Source organism: Chelonia mydas, chromosome 4, assembly GCF_015237465.2.
Source record: "Chelonia mydas isolate rCheMyd1 chromosome 4, rCheMyd1.pri.v2, whole genome shotgun sequence".
NCBI classification, from domain to species: Eukaryota; Metazoa; Chordata; order Testudines; family Cheloniidae; genus Chelonia; species Chelonia mydas.
Genome location: NC_057852.1, coordinates 36712316 through 36738633, shown reverse-complemented (window position 1 = coordinate 36738633; position 26318 = coordinate 36712316). Strand labels below are relative to the sequence as shown.

Below are 26318 nucleotides of genomic sequence, written 5' to 3'. Positions count from 1 at the left end.
GATGAAATGTGACCTCTTTGAAGACTTGACATCCTGGAATCACCTTATATGCATAGATCACTGGAGGCAAGACTTTTCAAAAATCCAACAGAAAGGGCATACACATAACTCAGACTTTTTGCAAGGAGCCCTTTTAGGCTCTATACAGAGATGCAAACTGAGGTGGGATTTTATGGTGGAAAGGGCAAAAGCAAGTAAAAGTAAGTAGGCTTCTTGTAAAATTTAAAATAAATTATTCTAAATACTCCTTTGGATTACAGTAGTGTATTTATAACAGAATAACAATCAATTCAGGATATCTGTTTGTGCTGGCTAAGGACCTTTTAAGGATGCAGTGGGGAAGGCAGCATATCTTTGGACTTCTGTGTCATTCAGGACTGCGACTGGAGGGAGAACAGAACAGTCAAGCGTGGTGACTGGGGCAGAACTCACCAAGACTGAGAGAGCCTGCCAATTTAGTAATTATGGCTTAGTGAGAAGTCAGTAAAGTTTTTTTGATAATTAAGGCTCTGATTCTGGAGGGCATTTAACTGCATGTTTAGCTCTAAACACCCTGACTCTAATAGGACTATTCATGTGCTTAAAGTTAAACACTGTCGTAAGTGTTCTGTTGAACTGGTGGCCATTAAAGTATATTGTGAATGTTTGTTCGTGTTACCTGTTGGTGCATACCCTGATTTGATAAGTTGGCTCTTTTTCCTAGAACATACTTGACATCATTGTTCATACGTATTTTTGATGAATTTACATGTCCTTACTCTCATGGGTTTTTGGTGGATGGCTGGATTTGAACTTTTTTTTTTTTAAAGAACTCTGTGACAAAATTAAGACGATCTTATTTGTGCTTATATATACTTTGTATTAGTTACATTTTATATATTTATCCTATGTCAGTTTCTAACGCAAGATAAATACACAAACATGATTGCAGCCTGTACATGTTCATATTTTATGTGTTTTTTTTCCGGCATGGCATGAGTCATAGATCAAATTCACCCCAATGTAAGCAGTTGTAGCTCCTTGAAATAAATAGGGTTGTACGTGCTTTATACCAGCTGTGAACTTAGCTGGGAAAGTCTGGCATTGTAATAAGGATGACCGCCTGTTCCACACACACACACACACACACACACACACACACACACACACACACACAAAAAAGAATAATGGCTATATCCATAATAATAATTTAAGATACTTTTTTTGCCACATTGCTTCTGGCCCTAATGAATCATTTGTTTTCACAGAGTCACTGGAGGTGAACTGTTTGAGGATATAGTTGCAAGGGAATATTACAGTGAAGCAGATGCCAGGTAAGTGCTTGATTTCTAAAATGTTGTTTATTGCTAGATTTTAACAATTACCTTTAATTATGCTAGCGTATTTACTTATTTTGATGTTTACTTATGGTGTTTGGCATCAGTTAGAACAGAGCAGTTCAGCCTTCATCTATAGTTCCCATCAAGACTTTGTTAGATTTGGAAGATAGACATGGTCAAGTGGCTTGAGCTCAGTTTGGGTGATGGTAAATTTCCCATTGCCTTCAATAGAACCATGATTTCACCCCTGGTATCATAACATGATTCTGACACTCACTGTGTCCTTAGTTAAGGTACTTTCTGCCTCAGTTTTCCCATCTGTAGAATGGAAATAATACTTCAATGTGACATAAAGCTTCTAATACACATTAATTTTGGAAAGCTCTACATATTTAATATTACTAGTGTTCTGAATCCAAAAAACTTTTCCTTCCTTTGAGATACATTTTTTCCCCATTAACAAACAGTAGTAGTGACTGCATGTCTCTCAGTCAGTGCTCAAACTGTGGAGCTGCAGTTATTAGCTGTAACTGCAACTGCTTATTGAAAAAAGAAAAGAAAAGGCTGAATCTTAACATGATTCTTTAGAGATAGGGGCATCCAGGGTACCATAGCCTTTCCCCAGTTCAGTGTTCTGCTGACCTCATGACGTTTCCAAATCTGCAAACACTCTGGTCCATTAGGTTCCCTAATGCACCTCTTCATATTTGTCCCATTGCTAACTTTGTAGGAAAACTCCTTTTAAAATAAATTTAACGAGATATTTTGCTTCTATATATTTATAATATCCAAATCACATAGAGATGCCATGTAGTAATATAACATTCAATCAGTCCTTTACAATGGTAAGGGTTGTTCTTTTAAACCACAGTCACTTTATGTAGAACACATTTTTGGGAGAGTTTAAAATAACAGCGCAAATATTCTGTCCTTTAAATTTCGTTTAGCAGACAGAGAGAAAACATTAGCAGTGTCCCAAGTGTGTATAACAAGTAGTAATGGGATGATGGTGAGCAAAGGAAAATCTGGGCAGGATGTTAGGAAACTTCCTGACACTGAAATTGATTAGACTGAAAAATAATCTCTTAAGGAAACCTGATCGCTCAGGACATTTAAAACTAAGTTGGACAAAACATGCTGCAGAGGAGAAAATTGGATTAGCAGTTGTGGAGGGCTGACTGAATAATTTTTGCATACTCTAATTTCTTTAGTTCTGTGGAAACAGTCACATTTTCTAATGCTGATGCCAAATACCACAAAGTGGTTATGCTTTTTTTTAAAGAAAAGAAAAACTGAGGTGATTATTCTGTTTTAGAAGTTATTATTATCTGATGCAAAGGGGTGCATACAAATATATACTGTATTAAACAAGTGGAGTGTTCAGGAGTATTATGCATCTATGTATATGTTTGTGTGTGTCCTTAGAAATAGCTAATGAGCTTTATAGACGCATGATCTATAATAAAAATAGGTCTTGTTCCTGCAAACCCTTACCTAAGTAGTCCTTATTCATGCAAGCAGTTTGTTTAATGTCAATAGGACTACTTAAATGAGTTAATGACTACTCGTGTAAGAAAGGGTTTTCAGAACTGGGCTCTACTTACTGATTTATGACTGTCCCTAACTACTGAATTTCATGGCAAAAACATTTAATATGATCAGCATCAAATCCATGGCCCTTTGACAAGTACAGTACATATAGTCCCAGATTTTGACCCAATGAGAAGTAAAAATGATCCCTTCTCATTGGCTATAACAGTGCTTAAAATGTCTGAAAATCGTTCCATTGCTGTAGAAAACCAAAGTTTTCCGCTGTGTTTTTTGGCACTATAGATTGGCCAAAAATTTTAAATTGCATGTGTAAAACCATGCTGCTAATTCCATATTTTAAGCACCTAAATAAAAGTGGCCTGATTTTTCAGTGGTAATTATTTCAATGCGAACTATGGGTTCTCAGCATTTAGTTGTACACTTATGCATTTAGAAACCTATATTCATACACCCATGTTTGAAGATTTTGGTTCAGGGCCTTTAATGCTGATTTCCATTTTACACATGGCTACTAACCAAATTATTGTTGTCACTGCTGTTTTAAATGAAAATGTATACTTCCTTATTGAAACATTTACATTTATTTTCCCATTAATACTTTCTACAAGAAACCATTATATTCAAAATGATAAATGTTTTGTTTTTTCTTGTTTATTTTTTAAATTCTTTACTCTTGTTTCTTCTGTATCTTTTCATTTTTGTTCATTTCCTTATTTCAACACTTGTGCGTTAATATTGATGTCAGACTGTAAACTTTCTCAGAAAGTACATCAGAAACCATTTAAGGATTTCACTGCCCTCCCAAATTTTTCCTGTTTTTTTAAGATTTATGTTCTTTAAAAATCTCCATGCTGCTGAATGAAAACACTACACAAATTGTTCTGTCTGATGATATCACACTTTAGATGCTAAATGTTTTTTTTTGTTTGTTTTTATTTTTTATTTTTGTTTGTTTTAGATCTGGAAATATTTTTATATTCAGCATTGTTTTGTTCCAGTTCCATGTGCAATTAAGATTTGTCAGGAAATGTAACTCTGTTTTTGTTCCTTATATTTTTTTTAATTTTATTTTATTTTGTATTTGATGTGATTATGTGCCTTTAAAATGTTCTCCCTTCCATTCTGCCCTTGTATCTTTGCAGTCATTGTATACAGCAGATTCTAGAAAGTGTTAATCATTGTCACCTAAATGGCATAGTTCACAGAGACCTGAAGGTCAGTATCTGGTGCCCATAAATTGGATAAGAGTTTTTTTTTACTTTGAAAGGGCAGAGGGTGGGTTGGCTGAGATGTTCCCTTGCTTATCCTCCTCACCCTCAAAATGACTAATTGAATAAATAATGCATGACACCTCTTTCCAGTTTGCAAGTCTACAGGCCTAACATACATCATGGCAAAAGGGGAAGTAATTACTTTAAGATTGAAACCTGTAACCTTCCAAGGTGTTGGATTTATCCCACCTAGTTGAACGTGGTTGGTATGATACATATATTTTGGAAGGGATTTCATTAATCATTCTGTATGCATCTGGAGTCGCACTTTGGCTGTGATGTATGTCAGCCTGCAGATTTAAACACCACTTCTGTTCTGAGACCATGGGTTGCAGTAGCAGAACAACTGGTCACACATTGCTCCATTAGAGTATGACGAACTCTCAGGCAAGAGATGATTGTCAACTAAATTAAAACATGAGAAGTTAATAATTTATCTAAAATACATTACTTATAGTAATTTTACCTTAATGGCTGCTATGATTTTTAATGCAACAGAGAGCTCTCAGGAAGTAAGGGAGGAAAAGGAACAAATGCCACTAAATATTTAACATAACTTTTTAAAAAATGATGTTATCAACACATTTTCAGTATCAGTACTTGTTGCATTTTTAAAATACAGTAATCTCCAAAATAGCATATCCCCGTTAACAGGACTTCTCCATTAAACCAAGTGGAGTCCACGTTGACCTTCCTTCTTCCAAACTCCATGTACAGATCAAAATGGGTTAAAATAAGGTAAAGCCTTCACATGGCATGGTATTTCTGAGATAGTAGCTGCTCTGTGTGAGTGATGTGTGTACATTTCTGAAGGTTGTGTAAAAACATCTTCAGTTGTTTGCTAGTTTTGCACTTTAACCCAGTCTCGCTGAGGGTATACAGACAGTGAGTGTAAGCTTGGAACTAACACACGCCCCCTGGTGTTTGCATGCAGTCATTGCATTCAGCAGATCCTGGAGGCTGTGCTACACTGTCATCAGATGGGAGTAGTCCATCGGGACTTGAAGGTGAGTAATACAGTTGGAGCAGATCTCACACCACACAGCTCCTACTTACTGTTCAGCTGCAGATGTGCATGTAAAGGCAGAAGAGATGAGCATGTCTTTTTGCATAAACTTGCTTGTAGACTTTACCGAACTGGAATAGCTAACCTAATTGAACAAATTGTTGCTGTTTAATAGAATTTCAATTTAAAAAGCAATTACGGTTACCAAACTTGTCCAGTGAAACTGTAAATATTTTCCTTTCCCTTCTCAGTGGCAAAAATAGGAGTGAACCTCTAAAATCCTCTCAACCTACTCAGGGATTGGCATTATCTATACATCTGTTAGTAACAGAGAAGAAAAGGAAAAAAGTTATTTTTCAAGTATTCAAGCACGTAATGTAATCACATAAACAGTATGCCACTCTGTTGCCCCAGAGCTGTCTGGGGTGGGGGCGGCAGCAAAGGTAACATGAATATGACTTTCAAACCATTTTTAGAAAGAGCTGCCTGAGAAGCATATTAATACATGCAGGCCACATGGCCTAGTGGTAAATGGCCATCCTGAGATCACTGCTACCAAGGCCTACCCTTTTCTATTTCCTGTTGTGGCTGATGACTGTGCTGCAGGCCACCTTTGTTTAAAGCTGGAATTGCTGCAGTTTTTTGACCAGAAAGTTCTTGAAGGTTAGAGTTCTTCCCAGAGTGGTGGTACTATTTAGAATAGAATTTTGGAAAAGAAGTTCCCTTTGCTAAGAGGAATATTACCTGTCTTAACTACATAGATTTCCAAATGACTGGAGATAACTGCTACATCAGATTCCTCTCACATCTGGTGCAAGTTTGAGATGGAACTAAAGAGGTTGAAGTTTCTGCTCCTGGATGGCTCATAGATATGTCTACACTGCAGTTAAAAACCCATGGCTGGCTTATGCCATCTAACTCAGGTTCACGGGGCTCGGGCTAAGGGGCTGTTTAATTGCAGTGTAGACACTTGGCTGGAGCCCAAGTTCTAGGACCCTACACGATGGGATGGTCCCAGAGCTCAGGCTATAGCCCAAGCCAAAATGTCTACCCTGCAATTAAACAGCCACACAGCCCAAGCCCTGCGAGCCTCAGTCAGTTCGTACAGGCCAGCCGCAAGTGTCTAATTGCAACGTAGACATACTCTTAGAGACAAGCTAGATTGTCTATAAAAACACAGGTACTAACTTCTCATTCTTCATACAAAAGAAGAGAAAAACTAAACTCAGACAACACTCAGTCTCCAAGATCCTAGATGCAGTTAGTCTGTTTATATAGAAGGCTAATGGAAACTATCTGAATAATGGGTTCCCCTTGAAAAGGAAATAAAAAGGTGGCATCTTTATAGCCGAAGGCAGTTGTAGGTCTCACCCAATCCTTCATTTGAGTACACTCACTCTCTGTCTCTGTTTTCCCCGTACTGCCAACTGCCTTTCTCTTTGATCAAGGAATTTTATTATAAGGAGGTGGAATTTCCTTTCCAGATTGAGATTTTTCATCACCAATGATAGAACCAGGATCAAAATGTTGTCTTCCCTCTCCTCGTCTCTCACCCCCAGCAAAGAGCTGTATAGTTACTTTATTTTATTTATAGATTTCCTTAATGCTGCACTAGATAAATCTAAGGAGTTGTAATGCAGGAAAACACGAATCAGAAAACCACACGAATCAGGGGATGTGGTGGATTCCAAAAGCATAGTCAGCATTCTCCATTTTGCTCTTATGGAGCTCCATATTTCATATTTTGGACAACATTACAATGCCAAGTCTCTGTCCAGTCTACAAATCCTTCTCAGCAGCTGGATAACACATGTCTCAGTCAGCACCAGCTTTAAATGAAAGGATATGAAATTTGACCAGCTGCTTTAAAGATGCCTGTTCACACTGTATATACTGTACAATCCACTGTTAAAGAAACTGGGGTGTAGCTATATATACTGAGAGGATAAGGAATGGTTTGATGTACCATTCATATAAAGTCACATTTTCTTAGAGATGCATGAAAAAAGAATGATCCCTTATGTAACCCAACTGTGCTCTCTCCACCCCAGCCCACTTGTGGATTTTATTTTATTTTAGCAAATCCTGAATGAATTGGAAGCAGTAGAGAGACTTTGTTCCTATCACCCATTAGTGCTTAATTTTGAAATAATTTAATTTTCAAGATGAAAACTTGAGGAAACTGAAAATCAGCCCCCTACTGCCCTCATGGAAGTGACACAGAGAAGGGAATACGTTCCAGGGCCATATTGAGTTTTCCACAACTCTCTCCACACAAGGATCTGGTGAAACTCCAGCAAGGAAGCCTGGAGAGGCTACTTAGAACTGTAGGAGGCCAGGCAACTAGGGGGGATGGTCTTGGCCTTGTGAGGGTTTGGAAGTATCTTTTCCTCAAACCCTATCCATATCCTGACAGCATGCTTGCAAAATGTCCTTTCCCATTTGGTATGAGAGGGATGATCTAGCTTCATTTTAGGGAAGTATATATATATTTCTAGCTCTTTTTTAATGCAGTTGAGCAGCTAGAAATGAAGACGTGATCTGGCACCATATGACCACCAGGAAGTGCTCCATGGAACACTGTTTGGGAACCTTGGTGTATTGGAATGGATCTAGAACCCAATCCAGAAAAAACTGTCTCATAGGATTTTAAAAATTGCTGATAAAAACACTTACTAATGGCTGTCTTCTTTCACATAGTTCACAACACTCTTGCATGTAGAAATTTCAAGATCTAAGTTACATTGGCTCTGGCAATCAGCGGCCATGTTTCTCTTGAGAATCTAAGGTGATTAACAACCCCCACAGACTCCCATTGTGAAAAAAATAATCGAAATCAGGCTCCAGATATATTAAACCCCCCACAAAACCTTTATGAATAAAGATGTTTCCACACACAAGCCATAAACTCAGCTCTGTGTTAATTTATTTACAAGTAACTTTTAAAATCATCACTGCTTTTCTACATGCATACTGCAGCCAGACTTTCTTAGTGCAGAGTGCAACTTTTTGATCCAGACTGATTTGTTAGTTTCATGGATGATACACAAGATTATGCTGTAAAATCTCCCAGTGCCTCTCCAGTTATGCATATATGCCTTAGTCATTTGAAGTTCATGCATGATAAATATCTAGTGTGTTTCTTGTTATTCTGAACTGGCAGCTGCATGTTCTTTAAGGACATAGTCCCACACTATACTGCCTGGAAGGCTGTTGCTCTTATCATAGGAGTAAATGTGCTGCTTCTTTTTTTATTGAAACATACTTATTATCTTATGACAATGGTATTTGCTTACAGTACTTTAATCCCATTTAATAGGAAGATTACAGATTTCTAATTGTATAAAAGGGGATGGGGGAAGAGTTATACCATTTCACAGTGTGATCCCATTCAAAATAGGGTATGTGCTTCATGAATTAGGACTTGTGTGTCAACTGGTAGTGCATGAAATTTCACTGTGTTGAATTGCTGAAGATCACAAACAAATAGGACCATCAATTGCCTGAAGTTGTTTACTGCAAATTTCTCTGTTTGATTGAAAATCTCTAAGAATGTTAGCTATACATTGAAATAGGTATGAGGAAATAACAGACGATGTGACATTGTTTATATTAATATTTATAAAACATGTCAAAGTTAAACATTTAACATTATTTTTTAAATATTGGGGGTACTATGATTTAAATAGATGGAAATAATTCAAGTGAAAAATAGATTAAATTTTATTCTGGGAAACCTTAATCTTTATTTTAAATAAATGTATTGACTGAATCTCATGTATGTCACGGTTTTTAACATAATAATTGGTAAGATTTAGCATATATGGGGCGAACGTTTAGATGATTTTCTCATATTTCTTTTGGAAGTTAACTGTTTCCATAACAAATGCCAGAGGGTGGGTGGCAACTCTGCTGAAGAGCTACAGTTATATTATAGTTTTCATTATTACTAGACCAGTTTTCAGATAATCCCAATCCCTTGTTTTCAATGCTTAGTAATTGCTTAAAAATGACTACTTCCTTTAGGACTGAATTTCCATGTTTGGTCTCAACCCAAAGTTGATTTTTTGCCGGGGATAGAGAGAAGATGAGAAGTCAAGGAAGTTTCATTCAACCATTTTTAAATTCAGTGAGGGTGAAAAAATACTTTTTGATTAAACCTTTTTAGATACAGCTACCGCAAAAATAGCAAGAAGAAAAAGAAAAATACCTGTTGGTGTAAATAGCATTCAGTGAATAGGTAGTTCTTTGCTAGGTTTTTGGTTCATAAAAGTTGTGTGTGACAGGAAAATAATAAACTTCTGAACAAGATTTTAGAAGAACCTTGTTAGAAGTCATTGTTATTTATCATCATCATAATCACTGCAATGCCTAAAGGCCCTATTCACATTATGGTCCTTTTGTGCTAGGCACTGTACAGACATATATTAAAAGACAGCCTCTCCCAAAAAGCTTATAGCCTTAGGCCATGATCTCGCAAACATTATTAACCTTGAGCATGTGTATAGTCCAGCTGAAACTGATGAAGGTGCTCACATGCTTAAAATAAAGCTCACATTGAAGACTTGGCAGCATTGGGGCCTCACTTTAAGAGAAGATGTAATGATTTGGTGCACTATTTTTAACATCCCTACACAAGAAATGCTTCAGGTAATTAGTGGGATAAATTTGCAGGAGGGAGATTGTAATTAAAGTCAACATAGGCCATGTCCTCTCTTTTTTTTAAAGAAAATGTATTAATGTCAGGGGGAAAAAGAAAATGTCAGGGGAAGAATATTGGGTCCTACAGTTAGTGTCTCTGCTATATTTTTTCTGAATTCTACAATATTCTGCAAATTCTAACAAACTTAACATTGCTCTAGCAGCCTTATCTTTGCAAAGATTGATGTCCTGTATATTCTAAGGGGTGTATTTAACAGCATACACAGACACATTTTAAACTAAACACACTATTTGGAATGCTAACTTTTGCATTTCCTTAGCGTCTGTTTTAAATATGTAAAGTTAATGTTGCATTTGAATTCATATTAAAAACAAATCCAAATACCTTACTTACAAAATACCTCATCAAAATACTTTAAGCATACTTTTCCGGTTTCTTCTGAAACTCATAAGCATTCATTAATAGTGTTCTGTCTAAATTAATGATCATTTCCAATAGTAGTAGATATACCCATACAAAAAGAAAGACTCTCATATTCAGTGTACGGCAATTGTTCAAAACCATTTATTTGGTTAAAAATAGTCATTTCTTGCTGTTTCCTAGAATCTAACTTGTAATTGAAAAGTGATGACAAATAGCAACAACAATAACAGTAGCTATTATTACTATCCTTGCCGTTGCTATTTCTGGTAACACAGACCATGCGAGGCACTGTGCAAACACAGAAGGTACAGTTCCCATGCTGAAGAGATTGCACTATATAATCTATTTAATATCCATTCTCTAAATATATATATAAAATCATGACTCTTACTGTTATTGCTGTATGACGTAAAGCACGTTTATGATCTTGCAGCAGGTAATAGACTGATCCTGCAAAAATTCTGCATGCAGATCAGACCCAACCTATATTTTCCCCAGCAGCATTTTGTAGGTAAATTGTGATTGCCAGCTTTGTGTCACAAAGGCAGATGCCAAACACAAAGTTTGATCACACAGGTCCCCATAATCTCTTCAGTAGGTCTACACATCTCTTTTCGTCTTGCTATCATGCAGGATTGGGAAGGCCATTTGCAGGCCAGGTGGTCCTTTAGAATGAATGAAAGACGTAGGTTTCTGTAATATTCAAGGGGAAATGCATGGTTTGTTTTCTTCAGTCTATAAAATAGTTTTGTACTTTTCAGTATTGCCGATCATTGAATACTGGACTGGAAAATGTAAATGTTGAAAAAAGTTACTTACGATGTGTTCTCATCTCATTTCCCCTCTCTCCCCGTTTCCTCTTTTGCTCTCTCTCTGAATAAAGCCTGAGAACTTACTTTTAGCTAGCAAATCCAAGGGAGCAGCTGTAAAATTGGCAGACTTCGGATTGGCTATAGAAGTTCAAGGAGAACAACAGGCTTGGTTTGGTAAGTGAACCTTCTTCTATTTTTTGTTTCTTTAACCTCACATTTCTGCCCATCCTCCCAACCCTTCCTGTTCCCACCCTAATAATAATAATGGACAATCATACATAGTAGAGTTGAATATGTGGTGGTTGGCTGTTTTGTTTGTACTGTAATTCAGTTTCTACATCTTACTTCACTTTGGGCTTCTTCGTGCACGGTGTTGAGCATCCTGAATTCTTATTACCTCGGCAGAGTCTGGGGAGCTCAGCATCTTGCTAAAAACTCAGTGGGTAAAATTTTTAAAAGCACTTATGTGACATAGGAGCCTAAGTCCCATTTGCAGACATCACTTAGGGACTAAGAAGCCTAAGTCCCATTGACTTTCAGTAGGAGGCACAAAGATATATTGAAGGGTGGAGTCAAATGCATCCATTAGGACTTCAAAAAGAGAAATTTCTTACTTCAAGTCATCTCCTAAATCCTCCCCCCCCCCCCCCCCCCCCCCCCCCCCCCCCCCCCCCCCCCCCCCCCCCCCCCCCCCCCCCGAAGGAAGATATACACTGTCAGATTGTACCCTCTAGATCATGAAAGAAGGGGTCAGCCAGAGCTCTTTACACACATGCTGAGATCCACGGTAAGGGTAGTAGGTGGACACAAAGTGTGCGAGGGGAGTAGGATCACTAGGGGTGGGGGACATGCATTGTCCCCTTCGCGCTTCAGAAAAGATAATACAGCCCCCAGATAACTAATCAATCAGTTCATCCAGGCCTGATTTAATGTAGAAAACATCTGCAGATTGCAAATTCATTATTGTCATTACCTGAAGGTCAAAATAAATAAAAGCGAGAAAAAGAGTTTATTCTCAGTTTTTAAAAAAATACTAAGGTATGTATGAATAAGGTGTTTTTAACTCAACATATGTCAAGCATAAAGCAAAAATAATTAGGACTCCAAAGGAACAATATAGCACAAAATGGTTGTAGCAGATACCATTCACATGTACAGTAGCTGGAAAACTATGTTTAAAAATTAAGTAAAAAACCTGGAGTTTGCTGTCAGAGTAACAGAACAAAAGCAGTAGGTTAGCCATGCTGAGTGTCTGAAGAGTTGGGTACATATGTACACATTTGTGCATAACAGTGTCCTTATTAACTAGTCCAGTGTTTTAAATCCCACTCTGTTTTATAGTGGATTTCCAAAATCCAGAAGACACAGAGTTGCATTGGGGACCTAAATATCACCACTGCATATAACTGGTCAAGCCAGCACAACAGGACTTGATCAAAAATAATACAGAATGAAGTTGTGTATTGATGGCAAAAACAGCTGGCAAATCAGGAAAAAAAATTAATCAGGGTGAGTTTTAATCCTGAAAAAAGAAAAGGAGTACTTGTGGCACCTTAGAGACTAACCAATTTATTTGAGCATGAGCTTTCGTGAGCTACAGTTTTAAATGGTATTTCAGTAATAGGGTGAGTTCAGAAGAGTGCCCAGGATTTTGCCGTTCCTGTGGGTCTCTATAAAAATAAATTCTGCACTTGATCCTATGGAGCTGTGATGCATTTAAAGTAAATGTTTTGGGCTACAAGTAATTCAGTGGGGGCTGACACAAAAAACTTTAAGAAGGGTATAATGTAAGAAATTCTGTACATTGCTGCCTAGGTTAGTGAAAAATGAACATTATTATATAATTTAAAAATGGAACCAAAGTGGTAAGTGTCCAAGGCCTCTGGTGCCAAAGCAGTAAGAGTAGGATAGGCCCAGTATTACCCTTTAATCAAACAACACTGTGGTGCTGTTGAAATTAGGGAAGGACAAAGTGGTTCTGAATTACAAAAAGAACCAATTCAAACATTCATCTAGCTGTTAAAAACTTCCCCATCTTGGTAAAGGAAGTGTGGGGGAGTTGTAGGGAAGATCACAAGGAGAGGGAAGAGAGTGTGAATGGATTTGTTTTCAAATATCTTTGGTATGGATTCAGGTGTTGGCAGTGGAATGAGGAAAGTAGCATGTTGTAACAAAGCAATTTTTATTTGTTTTTCTATTTGGAGATGAAGGGTTCTGTGCCTGTTTTGTCATTTTTTTCCCCATCCCTTTCTAATAATGTTTTAAATCCCCTCTTTTTCCACCTACAAAGCCCTTGCGTAGTATATAATTTGGGCTTAATTTTCCATTGACTTTCATGGAGTTACTTTTGACTTACACCGCTATGAGTTCAGAGTTAGGCCCTAGTCCGCTACTTATACTGGTAAAAGTCCAAAGCCCATGATGCAAGGAGGGTTTGTTCAGGTTTTTACAAGGAACATGCATGGATCATGCCTAATTAAATGCAGTGTTGAATATTTGTGCATGATGTATGAGCCTTTGAAGAAGCAACTCCTTCTGATGCATGTCAAGTGCCATTCTTCCTATAGGGTATGTTTACGCTGCAGTCGAAAGTGGGGGGACTGATTACAGCTCAGACAAGCATACCCATGCCAGCTTTAATTTAGTGAACATGACTAAAAATAGCAGTGAAGCTGCGGCAGCACATGTCTCAGTGTGGGCTAGCAATGCAAGTAGGTACCCAAGGTTCTGGGCAGGCTCGTACAGCCCATGCTGAAGCCTGTGCTGTTGTAGCGTCACTGCATTTTAGCCATGCTAGGTTGATTAAAGCTAGCACGGGTGCGTCTATCTAAGCTACAGTCACTCCTTTGGTTTTACTGTAGATCTACCCATAGCTAGCCCTACAATGAAGAACTTGAACTTGCAGGGCCCTGCATAGTAATAGCATGTTGAACTTTCTCTCTCTCCCCATTTCCACTGGAACTTTTGTTATCTGGTGGATTTTCCAGCACTTAGTGATTCACAAATACTACTTATAGCTCTGAACCCATCAGGATCTTTTTCTGTGTATTGTGAGGGGGGACAAATTCTCTCCTGACAGAGTTGCACTAAAGTCAGTAGATTTATGCCAGCAGAGAATATGGTCCAGAATATATTATATCCTGTTTGGAGAATGCAAGATATTTTCCTGTTTTGCACATTTGTTAATCAAATAAGCTTCATTTCTGTGTAGCTGTTTGTAAAAAGCTTGGCAACGTTTTCCCAATACACCCCACCCAGTTAGCAGGTGTTTAATCTACTGGAAACCCGTCAAGTGGGCTCTGCTGACTCACTGAAGCAGGTGACTCATTACCCCACATTAAAGTCCATGGAAAGATCCTGTTAACTCTTTGGGAGCTGGATTGAGCCCTAGTTTCACCTTGTCTTAAATTTAGGGTTACCATATTTCAGGTTCCCCAAAAGAGGAGACTGCTGTGGAGGGAGGGGAAGGGGGCACAGTGGGGGGGTGGGGAGGATGCTGGAAAGATTACCAGCTGAGGCTCTAGGCACATAGACACTATTCAGTTAAATGATCTTAACTGGTCTTTGTAGGCTCAATTGCATCTTTTTTCAATTATAGATAGATTAAAATATTCTAGCCAAGTTTGCATAATACAGTAACAGTCACCAAATCAATATTCTGGTCATTCAGGCAGTCTTATAGGCAATAGTACTTCATGGCCATTGGCAAACAGGACAGATTCCATTAAAACTGTGTTTTAGAAAAAGTCTGAGATTATTCATCTGTCAGTGTACCAGCATTCATTCATTCTAGTCATCAGTTACTTTCATTTTTACATAATACTTGGCATGTTTTGGTGTCTTCCATGCCTCCATTTTGTGTTTCTCCTAAGAGGAAAACAACATTGTCTAGTATTTAAAGAATGAGGAGGAACTTGTAAATTCCATGAGCCAGATTAACTACAGAGTTTGGGCCAGCTTTTACCTGGAACATCCCCAGGGGACACAGGTGTGGTAGTAGAAAACTCCCACAATGTCACTTATATCAGAGGTGGCCTGTAAAGGGCCGGCACAATCTGAAAAATGAACGGCAGTGTTTGGAAAGAGGCTGCAGCCTGATTTGATTTCTACTATGAGCAACTGCCACTATGATGCTCCAGTGGGAGCAAAAACTTCTACTCCCCTCAGCTCATTTTCCAAAGGAGGGCAGTAATAGTACCACAACCTGGCATTAACTGGGATGAATCCCCACTTTGGGAGAAGGGGTTTGGATAACATTTTGTAATATACACTGATCTACACTAGTTTTCTAATTCTGGCCCTACTTATTGCTTATACATTGATAAAACTTTCCATGGGATCCAGCTGCATTTTATTCATGGAGTATTTTCACTTTTTTAATATGAACATGAGACTGTAGCTTTACTCTTACTGTATTCTGTTTGGACAATAAGTGCACTTGATACCACTGAAGTATAAAATATGTGATAACATTCGTAACAAATTTACGTGGATGTCAGTCTGACAATCCACAGAATGGATAGATGGCTGAATTAAAGGATTCACTGGAGATGATTTGTGATTCCTAGATGAGCTCTACTGACATAATTTCTATCGTTTAGGGCTTATCTTATGCTAACTCTGATCAGTCTAATAACAAACAACCAGCAAAAATGTTCATATGATCAGGTACACCTTCTTTTTCCTCTCTGTAAGACACTCACAGGCTAAGTACGTCACTTAGGGCAGGTCTTCATTACCTGCCGGATTGGCGGGTAGTGATCGATCTGTCGGGGATCAATTTATCAAGTCTTGTCTAGACGCGATAAATGGATCCCCGAACACGCTCCCCATCAACTCCGGAACTCCAGATCATGAGAGGCGGAAGCGGAGTTGAAGGGGGAGCGGCAGCGGTCGACTCGCCGCCATCCTCACGGCCAGGTAAGTCGACCTAAGATACGCCGACTTCAGCTATGCTATTTGTGTAGCTGAAGTTGCGTATCTTAGGTCGACATCTCCTTTCCTCCGCCCCAGCGTAGACCAGGGCTTAGGCGCTGGCCTGGATAAAATGGAAAAGATACTGCATTTACTGGGAGATGGACAGGAAGATGTAGTAGAATTTTCCCCTCTGTAACTTTTATGACTCTGTGACACTGAATAAATGCACTGCTTGTCATTGCTGGAGGCCTACAATAGATTTACTGTAGTACATAAATCATGAGAGTGTCTGCACTGAATCTTTATGTGAAATCTCCCACTCTTGCTCTTTCATCAGTGTAGCTCCACCAGTAGTAACAACAATGGGATTGCAGATGTAGGCAGATGTCCAATGTTATTTTTACTGTCATACCTCTACACTGGACATGGTGGTGTCCTGTCTACACCAACACTCCCATTGTCACCTACTACCTGATGAGCTGAGCTACAGGTGTCCCAAAGGTAGGAGATTTTAAAACTAAATAGCTAATATAGACACAGTCTGCAGAAGAGGGTGTTATTTAAGAAATTCTTTGTTATACTGTATATACAGTTATGGAGAACACAACTGTTCTCATGACTGACTGGCTAACTCTCTCATCATGCTTTCTGACAGGTTTTGCTGGTACACCAGGATATCTTTCTCCAGAGGTGTTACGAAAAGATCCTTATGGGAAGCCAGTGGACATGTGGGCATGTGGTAAGAAACAATTTTGAATTGTATTTAGCCCACTACATTGTGATCTGTCTGTTAGGAGCCTCTGTTTCATGTATTTCAGAGTTAATTTTAAATGTTTCCTTATCTCATATTTACCTTTTCAGTAGTTGTTTATTTGAATAGTAGTTATTATTTGAATGTTACAGTTAAGCAAATGTGCTGTCAGAGCACTCTTGACCCTGTCTACACTACAGGTGTAACCGTGTCCTAGAACCTAGCAACAGCACAATTTTTCCTTAACATGGTTACAAACATGGTTCCAGTTTGTGTTATAGACTGGGCCTTAATTATATTTCATTACCAAGCTAAATACCAATCTCTCTCCACTGCTTTAGCCGCCCAGTTAAAATGTTTGAATTGCCCTGAAATCATATTTGTAACCAGGTTAAGGGACAACCATTTTGTAACCTGGTTCTTTAACAGGTACTATTTGTAGCATAGACAGACTGATTAGGCCATATCTGTGAATGCACTTGCATCTTGTAGTTATCCCAAAACCACGGCCGAATAAATGACAGATCAGATAGGCTTGTCTATGGTAGACTCTTTTCTTAAAATTTTCCATCATCTTTACCATCAGTACACTAATGAGAGCACTTACATTAGCAGGCTGGTTTTAATCTCTGTGCTGTCTAAGACTGTTCCGAGTAGGACTAGAGGATATATCCCTGTCTGTCTCTAGAGCTAACTAGACATTTCCAATGTGCCCATCCCCATAGTATCTAGGATCATTTCCAGGCACATAGTCTTCACCTGCACTCCCCATAATTTCTTCCAGGGTGTCATCATGTGAACTCTACAGCTGCCTCAGAGCATTGTCAGGATGTTTATTTTCCAACATGTGGAAGATTTCTATTCAGCTGTACTACCAAATAAGTCATTTGCCTTATTTGTTTGTTCCTGTTTTGTGTAGCCTTGAGGCATGATTCAGTTCATGTTCACTGTGGCTAGTTTACATGAATGGCTTAATTAGTGCTACTTTGGACTTCCTCCAGGTGTCATTCTCTATATTCTCCTTGTGGGATACCCTCCTTTCTGGGATGAAGACCAGCACAGACTCTATCAGCAGATCAAGGCTGGTGCTTATGACGTATGTATTATGAGCTACTCTTATAATTGTTTTTAATTCGAGCTTTCAGTATGAGTTCGCTAGACTAAGAAGGGAGTGAAAACTAAGGAGGAATTAGTTCCTAAATATTTCTGTTCTTATCAGCATTTTTATGATCCACTCTCTTTACATGAGTAAACATCTCTTTGGCCTGTACAATATATAATATATACCATTATGCAGTATATTTCTATCTGCCTGTTTAAACAGTACCTATATTTCTACTACTGTGTACCTTTGCCCACAATCCTACAGCTGTTGCTTTTTAGGGATGGTATTGAGAGAGCACAAGGTTTTTCTTTCTGCTGGTTATTGTTACTGATTTTACATTTCAGTTAGATTAGTTACAGAGTATCACAGCTGTGATCTCAGTTGATTCACTTATAATTTTGCATATGTGCGTCTGGCTGGGACAAATGTGTGCAAAAGGAGCCTTACAAATACGAATACCTCCTACAGTATGTTTTTTATCAAATTCCTTTACTGCTCAAAGTCTGAGTCTGGTAGTTACATTAGTCTAAAATCCTTTATGAATGATGGTTACTTTTGCTTTGTTCAGATCTTCAGTAGTATTTCTAAATTGACAAAACTTTAAATTCTTCAGTGTACCACTGCTACCAACCTAAATCACTTTTGCCTGTGCATTATCTTTCATAAAGTTGTAGCCTGCCTAAATAGGCATAACAGTAGTGTTATAGAGCCCAGTTCTGCAAACACTTATGTGGGAATAGTCCCATTGACTCTCAGTGCCCAGCAGTGAACATTGGAAGGATTAGAGTAGTAGTTCAGAAGTGTTATAGATTTTATAGTATAGTACATTTATTTTAGACACAGTGAAATTGGAGTCTATTGGTGCTCAACTGTTAAGCAATTTAAAGACTGAATGACTCAAAAAATTGTAAGGCATACAGAGCTTTCTATCTTTTAAGCCATTCATGTCAGCCTTGTAGTGGAAATGAGTTTATGGTCTCAGTCTTGTTCTTAGTGGTCAAGTGCCCATATTGCAAAACATACCATTCCAGTTGGCACTACAGTCACAGCTGAGAAGGCAGTGGTTAAATACATATGGAGACTGGACTAATCTTCCATAGAGGTGGTCCCTGCAGAAGAAGGTAGCACTCTCACTCTCCTTAGGTACCTGTTCTCTGGATCAGCAGTGACTCGAGCGCTATTAGATTCATAGACTTTAAGGCCAGAAGGGACCATCATGATCATCTAGTCTGACCTCCTGCACATTGCAGGCCAAAGAACCTCAACCACCCACTTCTGCAGTAGACCCCTAACCTCTGGTTGAGTTACTGAAGTCCTCAAATCATGTTTTAAAGACTTCAAGTTATAGAGAATCCACCATTTATACTAGTTTAAAGCGACCCGTGCCCCATTCTCAATTTCCACAAGCTCTAAATTCATTAATTTATAAAATGAAAAACACAAGTTGCTTATGGCTGTGTTTCAGGAAAGCACTTGAGCACACACTTAAGTCCCATTCCAATGGGACTTAAGCACAAGCTTAAATGTTTTGCTGATCAGGGATGGGCTTAAGTACCTGATAAAGCTGTTTCATAAATCAGGTTTTAAACATTAAGATGTCATATACACTGTTTAACATTCAAGAAGACAAATAAGTCTATATGATAATTTTATTATTTTTATTGCAGTACTGTATTAGGCAGTGTACAAACACACAGAAAAGCACACTCCCTGATCTGAATTTCTTAACCAACTGTATTCCCCTTGAATTTGTAATTTCATCCTCTAAGTGTCAGTTTGCGTCATGTTGCACTACAAAATAAGTTAATATCTGAAACAAGCCTGTTAGAAGTCATCAAAACAATAAAGAAGAAAAAACATGTTTACATAAAAAGTTGTTTGAAATTGTTTTCTTTATAGCAGGCTCCTTTAGTCTTCAAATTTTTAAGCTCTGTTATCCATTCATGTGACATACTGTGTGTGTGTGTATATATATATATATACACATACAGAGAGAGAATTACATATATATTTTTCCTTAAGTTTCCCTCACCAGAGTGGGATACAGTGACTCCTGAAGCCAAAGACCTCATCAATAAAATGCTTACCATCAATCCTGCCAAACGAATCACAGCATCAGAGGCACTGAAGCATCCATGGATATGTGTAAGTGGTTTCCACTTGCATGCCTAAAAAATTGTACATGCAAAATAGTTGATAGCATTCTCCAAAATCTAGTGCACAAATTCGGAAGGTTATGATTATTTTTTTCCTTCCTTAGAGCTGTTTCATTGCAATGTAGTTAAATAGAGATAAAACTGTAATTATCTAGACTCTGTGAATCTAGAAATAATTACCGTAACTGAGGTTCCAGCCTAAGAAACTGCTCTGTGCAGGCAGACCTTTGTGCCCAGGCAGAGCAGAGACTTCACTGGGGCTCTTGAGTGGATACAGACATCCACTTGCACTGAGAATGGAGGATCATGGCCTTTAATGACAGGTTTCAGAGTAGCAGCCATGTTAGTCTGTATTCGCAAAAAGAAAAGGAGTACTTGTGGCACCTTAGAGACTAACAAATCTATTTGAGCATAAGCTTTCGTGAGCTACAGCACACGAAAGCTTATGCTCAAATAGATTTGTTAGTCTCTAAGGTGCCACAAGTACTCCTTTTCTCATGGCCTTTAAGACATCATTATTATGTGCATGCTCAGGGAATACAATATGGAGCTGTATCAAGAAAAATTCTCTCATATCGTGCTTTGCATCTTCAGAACAATTAATTCTCAAAACACTGGGAGATAGGTAAATGATACTGCCCCCATTGTGCAGGTAGGGTAAAACACGGAAACAGGAAATTAGGGATTTGCCTAAGGATACTCTGCAAGTCACTGACAGAGCCACAATGAGAACTGATGTGGTTCTGGTGCCCAGCCCTGTACTCATTCTAGTAGGCTGCAGTGTCTTCTCTATCATAGAACAATACAAGTGATAATGAGTTTCAGAAGAATTAAGGAGGATGTTGAATATTTCCTTTTTACACATTTCATGTTCCTGTGCATCATACAATACTGCTAATGTTAAATAAAATTCCATTCATTTTTTTAAAAGAGAACTTTACAGGACACCACAATTCAGGATGCTATTATTGATTTTTTATTTTTATAATTATATATGGCCAAAATGGTTTGGTTTTAGTCAGTCTCTACACAGGTGTAAACCCCACTGATTTAAGTTGGAGTTTTTCATAGGTAAGGACTGAGTACAAACTGAGTCTCTAGTTTTGTATCAGGTTCCATTGGCATGCATCCCTGCACCCAGGCAAAATCTTGGAGACTTCACTGGTGCATTGAGGTTTGCTTGAGTAGATACCAGTGAAGGATAGGAGCTTAAGACTTAGGAATTTGGCCCATGCAGGTTATGATATGCTTGTTCTCCAGTAAATACAACATAACTGATATATTTGTGTGTATTGAATATATTGTTCTTTTCTTCTTCCTCAGCAACGTTCTACTGTGGCCTCTATGATGCACAGGCAGGAGACTGTAGATTGCTTGAAGAAATTCAATGCAAGAAGAAAACTAAAGGTACGAAAGAAAATTTCTTCAGGGGCATTTTAGTAGCAGGTAATTTTTGAAGGGTAAAAGGATACAGTGATATATATTCCATGTAGAGGATAACCATTCCTTAAAGGGATTTTATGGAGAATATTAACTATCTTGCGAACGCTTAAAAACAAGTTTATATAAACAAACGTCAGGCTTGGATCTTTAAATAAGTACAGCCATGTGAACTGTGCTGCAGTGCTTAATAAACAACATAGGGTTGAGCTCTGCATGCATTTCCACCAGAATTTGTACTGCGTTTAAGATGCAATTAATATAAATATCATCTACATACCTCTTTGGAATCAGGATGATAGTGATGACCCTCCATTTTAAAATCACAGGCATTTCTCCCTTTAGATAAAGGAAAACCTCCCTTAGTTGGTTGTGGTCGTGTATGTTACATATAAACCCCCAGTTGAACACAACTCATCCCAAGCAACTGAAGTAAGGGTCTGGGTTCTATTTCCAGTGTCATATGTGTGCAATTTAATTGATGACAAATATCCCTGTGTGTGCACATACATTTGTGGCAAGACTTGTTCTGACAGCTCAGTAACTATTCGGGGATTTCTGATAGGTAATAGCTTTAAGAATAAGCTACAGTTTCTCCATTCCCAATGTACTCCACCTTATGCCAAATAATTCATAGAAAATCTATCATTCCAGAGTTGACCTAGATAGTCAAATGATTTATGATTAAGCATATTTGCCTTTTTGGTCTATTCATGCTCAGAGCTATGCATAAATAATGCTAATTTGAGTTAACATATGTGTACACAGGGGGCCATTTTGACAACTATGCTGGCTACCAGAAATTTCTCAGGTATGTTTATTGAGCTCCAAATCCTTATGTTCTTTACATTTTGGTATCTGCTTAATGCAACCAGGCCTAATGAGAATTAGTTGAGTACAGTAAAGCTCTTTGCTACTGTGGAGTATGTAAAGTATAGTGTATTAAAGTTATTTCTTTTTTGCAGTGATCAGAGCAAAAATTACTCGCTGCTGTAGATTAAACTAAAGGGTCATATTGAGCCTTTTGTAAGGTACAGGTGGTAGTTGGAATAATTTGGTGCACTGTCTGTTTGTTTCCCTTATTGTGAAGGGGGACGTTTTTTTCATTCTTATTTGTAGAATCCTATCAAAGAGACCAGAAAATATTCCAGGTAGGAAGAGAAAAATAGCAAATGCTAAGGATAAATGTGCAAATTGAAATATGGTCAAAGAATAATATTTTAAAAGTTAAATTACATAGTAGAAGAGGATTTGAATACGCAAATCAAAAATACATTTTTAAACTTTACAGACATAAGTTTTTATGTTCTTATCTTATATAAAAAGCGACCTTATAGTACATATTTTACTACTTTTCTAGTAATATATCAAATCAAGTTTACCTCTAATACCATTCCTATGTGTCTGGGTTTCTTAATACTAATAAACACATGAAAGTTCTTCACTCTTTTACTTCTGTCTCATTCTCAAGCATCGTGTTATAGCAACATAAGAGTACGTTTCTGCCTATGAAATAACAGCTGTGCTCTGGGTGTTTACAGTAATCAAACTCTAATGCTGAAGACCCAAGGTGTTTATTAGCCCAGGACACCGTTATAATTATGTCTTAATTAGGAACGCGCTCAAAATATTGTGATGCATAAATTTATAGTTACATATTTAAAGTTTTTCAATGAAGGAGAAAAGAAAAAATACCAAAATTAAAATAGCTATAAATTTCTGAAAGGGAAATTTGTAAAAGTGTTAAAGCCTTTCTTTCCCTTCATTCCTCCGATTTTCTAAACTTCTCTGCCTTCTCACTTTCTTCCTTCCCCTGACCATCTACTCCCCTCCCTGCTGATTAGCCAAACGCTTGTCCCCCAAATAGCTATGATATATTTTTGTTTACATTGTGTTTCAATTCTTATTTGGAAGGGAGGAGCTGGGAATCTCCCAATGTAAACCTCAATATTTGAGAATTATTCTGACAACCTTTATCCTAACCAGACATTGATAATGCATATAAGACACCCACAAACAAGAATTCAGGCAATTGAATAACGTAGGGTGAATTCTGCAGTAACTTTGCAGCATCCTGTCTTTGTCTGAGATAATTCTGTTGCAATATATTTAATTAACGGGTAAAAATGCTATAGTGCATTGGGCATGTTTTGAAGAATAATAAGTGTCAAAGCATCCAAAATAAACAAGCTACAGCAGGATGCAAGTGAGACCAATTGGTCCAATCTGTTTGGTGCTTGGAATATACCGTGCCCTTCTTTGTTAGGTTGCCCTATTTAATATACAACTGTAACATGTAAAACCATCTTTAGGGATTGTAAATTATATTTGGTTAATGTTTAATGAATTGCCAGTAACTTTCAGTTTCCTTTAAGAGTTGAACAGAAATGCTGTAGTCTAAGACTGAGTATCTTGTCAAAAATGGATTATCTTAAAACATGAAGCACGTGTATCATTTGTAATCATACTCCATAATCATTGTTTCACATACTTCATATGTAAGGTCTAACACCTCTGAAGAACAAGAATGTCATTGTCCTTTAAAAATATTATTTCAGAATGTCTCAGCATGGTGATCAAAGACTTTTTCATCCATCATTTCAGTGGTTAATTTAAGACATACCTGCACTTGAGATGACATTTTAGTTTTTGAGTTATTTATTCATTGAATTTCATTGAAAGCATGCTTTTCAAGGTTATTTGTCCATAACAATGTGTTTATAAAAGTGTTTTATTTTTCCTTTTCTTTCTTCCTTTTATGTGGAATGTGTGTTTCTTGTGAGGTAAGACCCTCAGCAACTGAAAGAAACATCTTTTTTGTATCTCCTAAGCAAAATTGCCATCTGCCCTGAACCACACTAATCTCTGCATGTTGTCACAATTCCATTTCTTCTCAGTTTGCTTTCTGGCTTATTAGCAGTGCCTTAGGATTTATTTATAACAATTGCTTTTTAGTTGTAGGAAATCAGCATGGTCAAATTCTTCATTGTTAGCTTACTTTAGAATATGCTTTGCTACCGCAGTTTTTGATTCGCATACAGTGTCCTTGCTTACACAAAATGCTTTTAAATAGTATTAGAATTATATCACAAGCCAACAAAAAAGGCAAAAGATTCATAGCTAAAGATGGTGCTAACACTTCTTTAAATAGTTGTGTGTGGTTATTGCAGTATGCAAAGAACAGGGTATATACTACGCTTGTTCTGGGCATGGAGCTCCTGTTAATGTACAGGACTGAAGTATAGAATATGTCCCATAATATGAGATATCATATACCAGTCTCATACAAGAAACCGTTCAAGGGACACATCCCCTTACCCGCTACCAATCCTACAGGCACAATGGGAGGAGTAATGGCTGTTACAACCTTCATTGTGACTCTTTTGTTGTTTGTTTTATTTAATTTTTATTTTAAAAAATTAATGTTTCCGAAACATGTAAAAGATTTTAAACATAAAACATAATATTGGAAGGATGTAGATCATATTATGACAAGCAACTTATAAGAATTAATATTTTTCAATAGGTGTTTTTTTTTAGTTCTAGGAGAATAAAATAACCTGTAAAGCCAATAAACTTCTAATTTTCTTTGCTTTCCTACAGCTTGAAAACAGCCATTTTCTGCTAAATTAGTTTAAGAATTTGATGCTCTTTCTATCTGATTAATTGTACAGTGGTAGAGCCCCAAACCCAATCAAGACTCAAGGCCGATTGTGCTAGGTGCTGTACCTACATTTAACAAAAAGGCAGTCTTTAGTCCAAAGAGTTTAAAGTAAAACAGCAGCATAGTTTAAATATAACATATGCTTTTCAGATATAAAAATGTTCTGCGTTACTCTTCCTTAGCACAGGTGGAAATATTTTGTGTCAACTTTAGCTTGAAATAAATTTTTATGAATGAAATTTTTCTGCTCCTGAAAAATAGGGGTTTATGATGGGCAGCAGAGACACAGTCTTAACAGCGGTCTGAGTGGATCTGCTATCCTAACTGATAAAGTGCATTTTGAGGAGTTTTACTAGATTATAGAAGATAACCTTAACTTCAGTTCTAGCTGAAGTTCTAGTATCCTTTTAACAAATGTGAAAGACACTTTAATGAAGATCTGTTCTTTTCTGCACAGTTTCTATGGTTATATAGTCCATCATGTCTACAGTAGAACCATGATAATATGAGCACTTGACCCAGACACAGCAGGTGAATAAGACATGGACACAGAAATGTAGATGAAGCAGAAGCTTTATCTTCATTAACTTAACCCAGAGAAATGGTGGTACCCTAGAAAACAGGCTGAAACTAGACTAATGCAGTTCCCAACAGAATAAGCCCTCCTTCCGCCAGTCAAATAAAGGGGCCTTTCTCAAGTGTCTGTGATCCCTGCTATCCTTCTTCATGTTCAGGATAAGGGTCCAGATGAGTAATGCTTCGAGCTGTGTAAGACAGCGAAGCCAACTTCCATGCCCATCAACACCAAGAGTCAGGTCCAAAGTCTTCCAAACCCTCCATTTCTTTGCACTTTTGTCCTCAGCAACTGCCTCTCTGTGTAACAAGGAGAAATGGCTGGCAAACTCCCCTTTAAACATTTGTGGACAAATGGAAGCCCAATGGCTTACCCACAGCCATTTAGTCACTTGGTGTCACCACCAGCTATAACAGCATGGACAAGACCTAGAGGTTGCGACTCCCAACTCACCTCTGCAGCCTTCAGCTCTTCTTCTGTTCCTCCTGCTCGGTATCTTGCTATGTGAAGAGGGCACTAAGAGTTGATCACCTGGCTCCAGAAGTAGTACTAAATACTCCAAATCAAAGGAACAGGGGAGTCAGTAATGTGTCTTTGTATCCACTGAACTAGGTGAACAACTACAGGCTGGGGTTCATGGCCAGTTCCAACCCCTATATTCCTCTC

The 26318-nt window shown here is 37.8% G+C and overlaps 1 protein-coding gene across 46 annotated transcripts in view; it reads left to right on the top strand.

The window, feature by feature from the left end:
• The window catches only part of CAMK2D (calcium/calmodulin dependent protein kinase II delta), a 265256-nt gene that overhangs the window by 181638 nt on the left and 57300 nt on the right, over positions 1 to 26318 (top strand). For 33 of the 46 annotated variants that reach the window (XM_027833887.3, XM_007054434.4, XM_007054430.4 and 30 more), the window contains exons 5-12: positions 1248 to 1313; positions 4013 to 4085; positions 11117 to 11219; positions 16618 to 16701; positions 17715 to 17809; positions 19841 to 19963; positions 21298 to 21381; positions 22183 to 22225. In XM_027833887.3, the coding sequence (XP_027689688.1) occupies positions 1248 to 1313; positions 4013 to 4085; positions 11117 to 11219; positions 16618 to 16701; positions 17715 to 17809; positions 19841 to 19963; positions 21298 to 21381; positions 22183 to 22225 (671 nt within the window). Of the gene's footprint in view, positions 1 to 1247; positions 1314 to 4012; positions 4086 to 5075; positions 5149 to 11116; positions 11220 to 16617; positions 16702 to 17714; positions 17810 to 19840; positions 19964 to 21297; positions 21382 to 22182; positions 22226 to 26318 lie in introns of those variants that run through there. The other 13 variants (XM_037897082.2, XM_037897075.2, XM_037897095.2 and 10 more) reach the window with 2 other exon arrangements.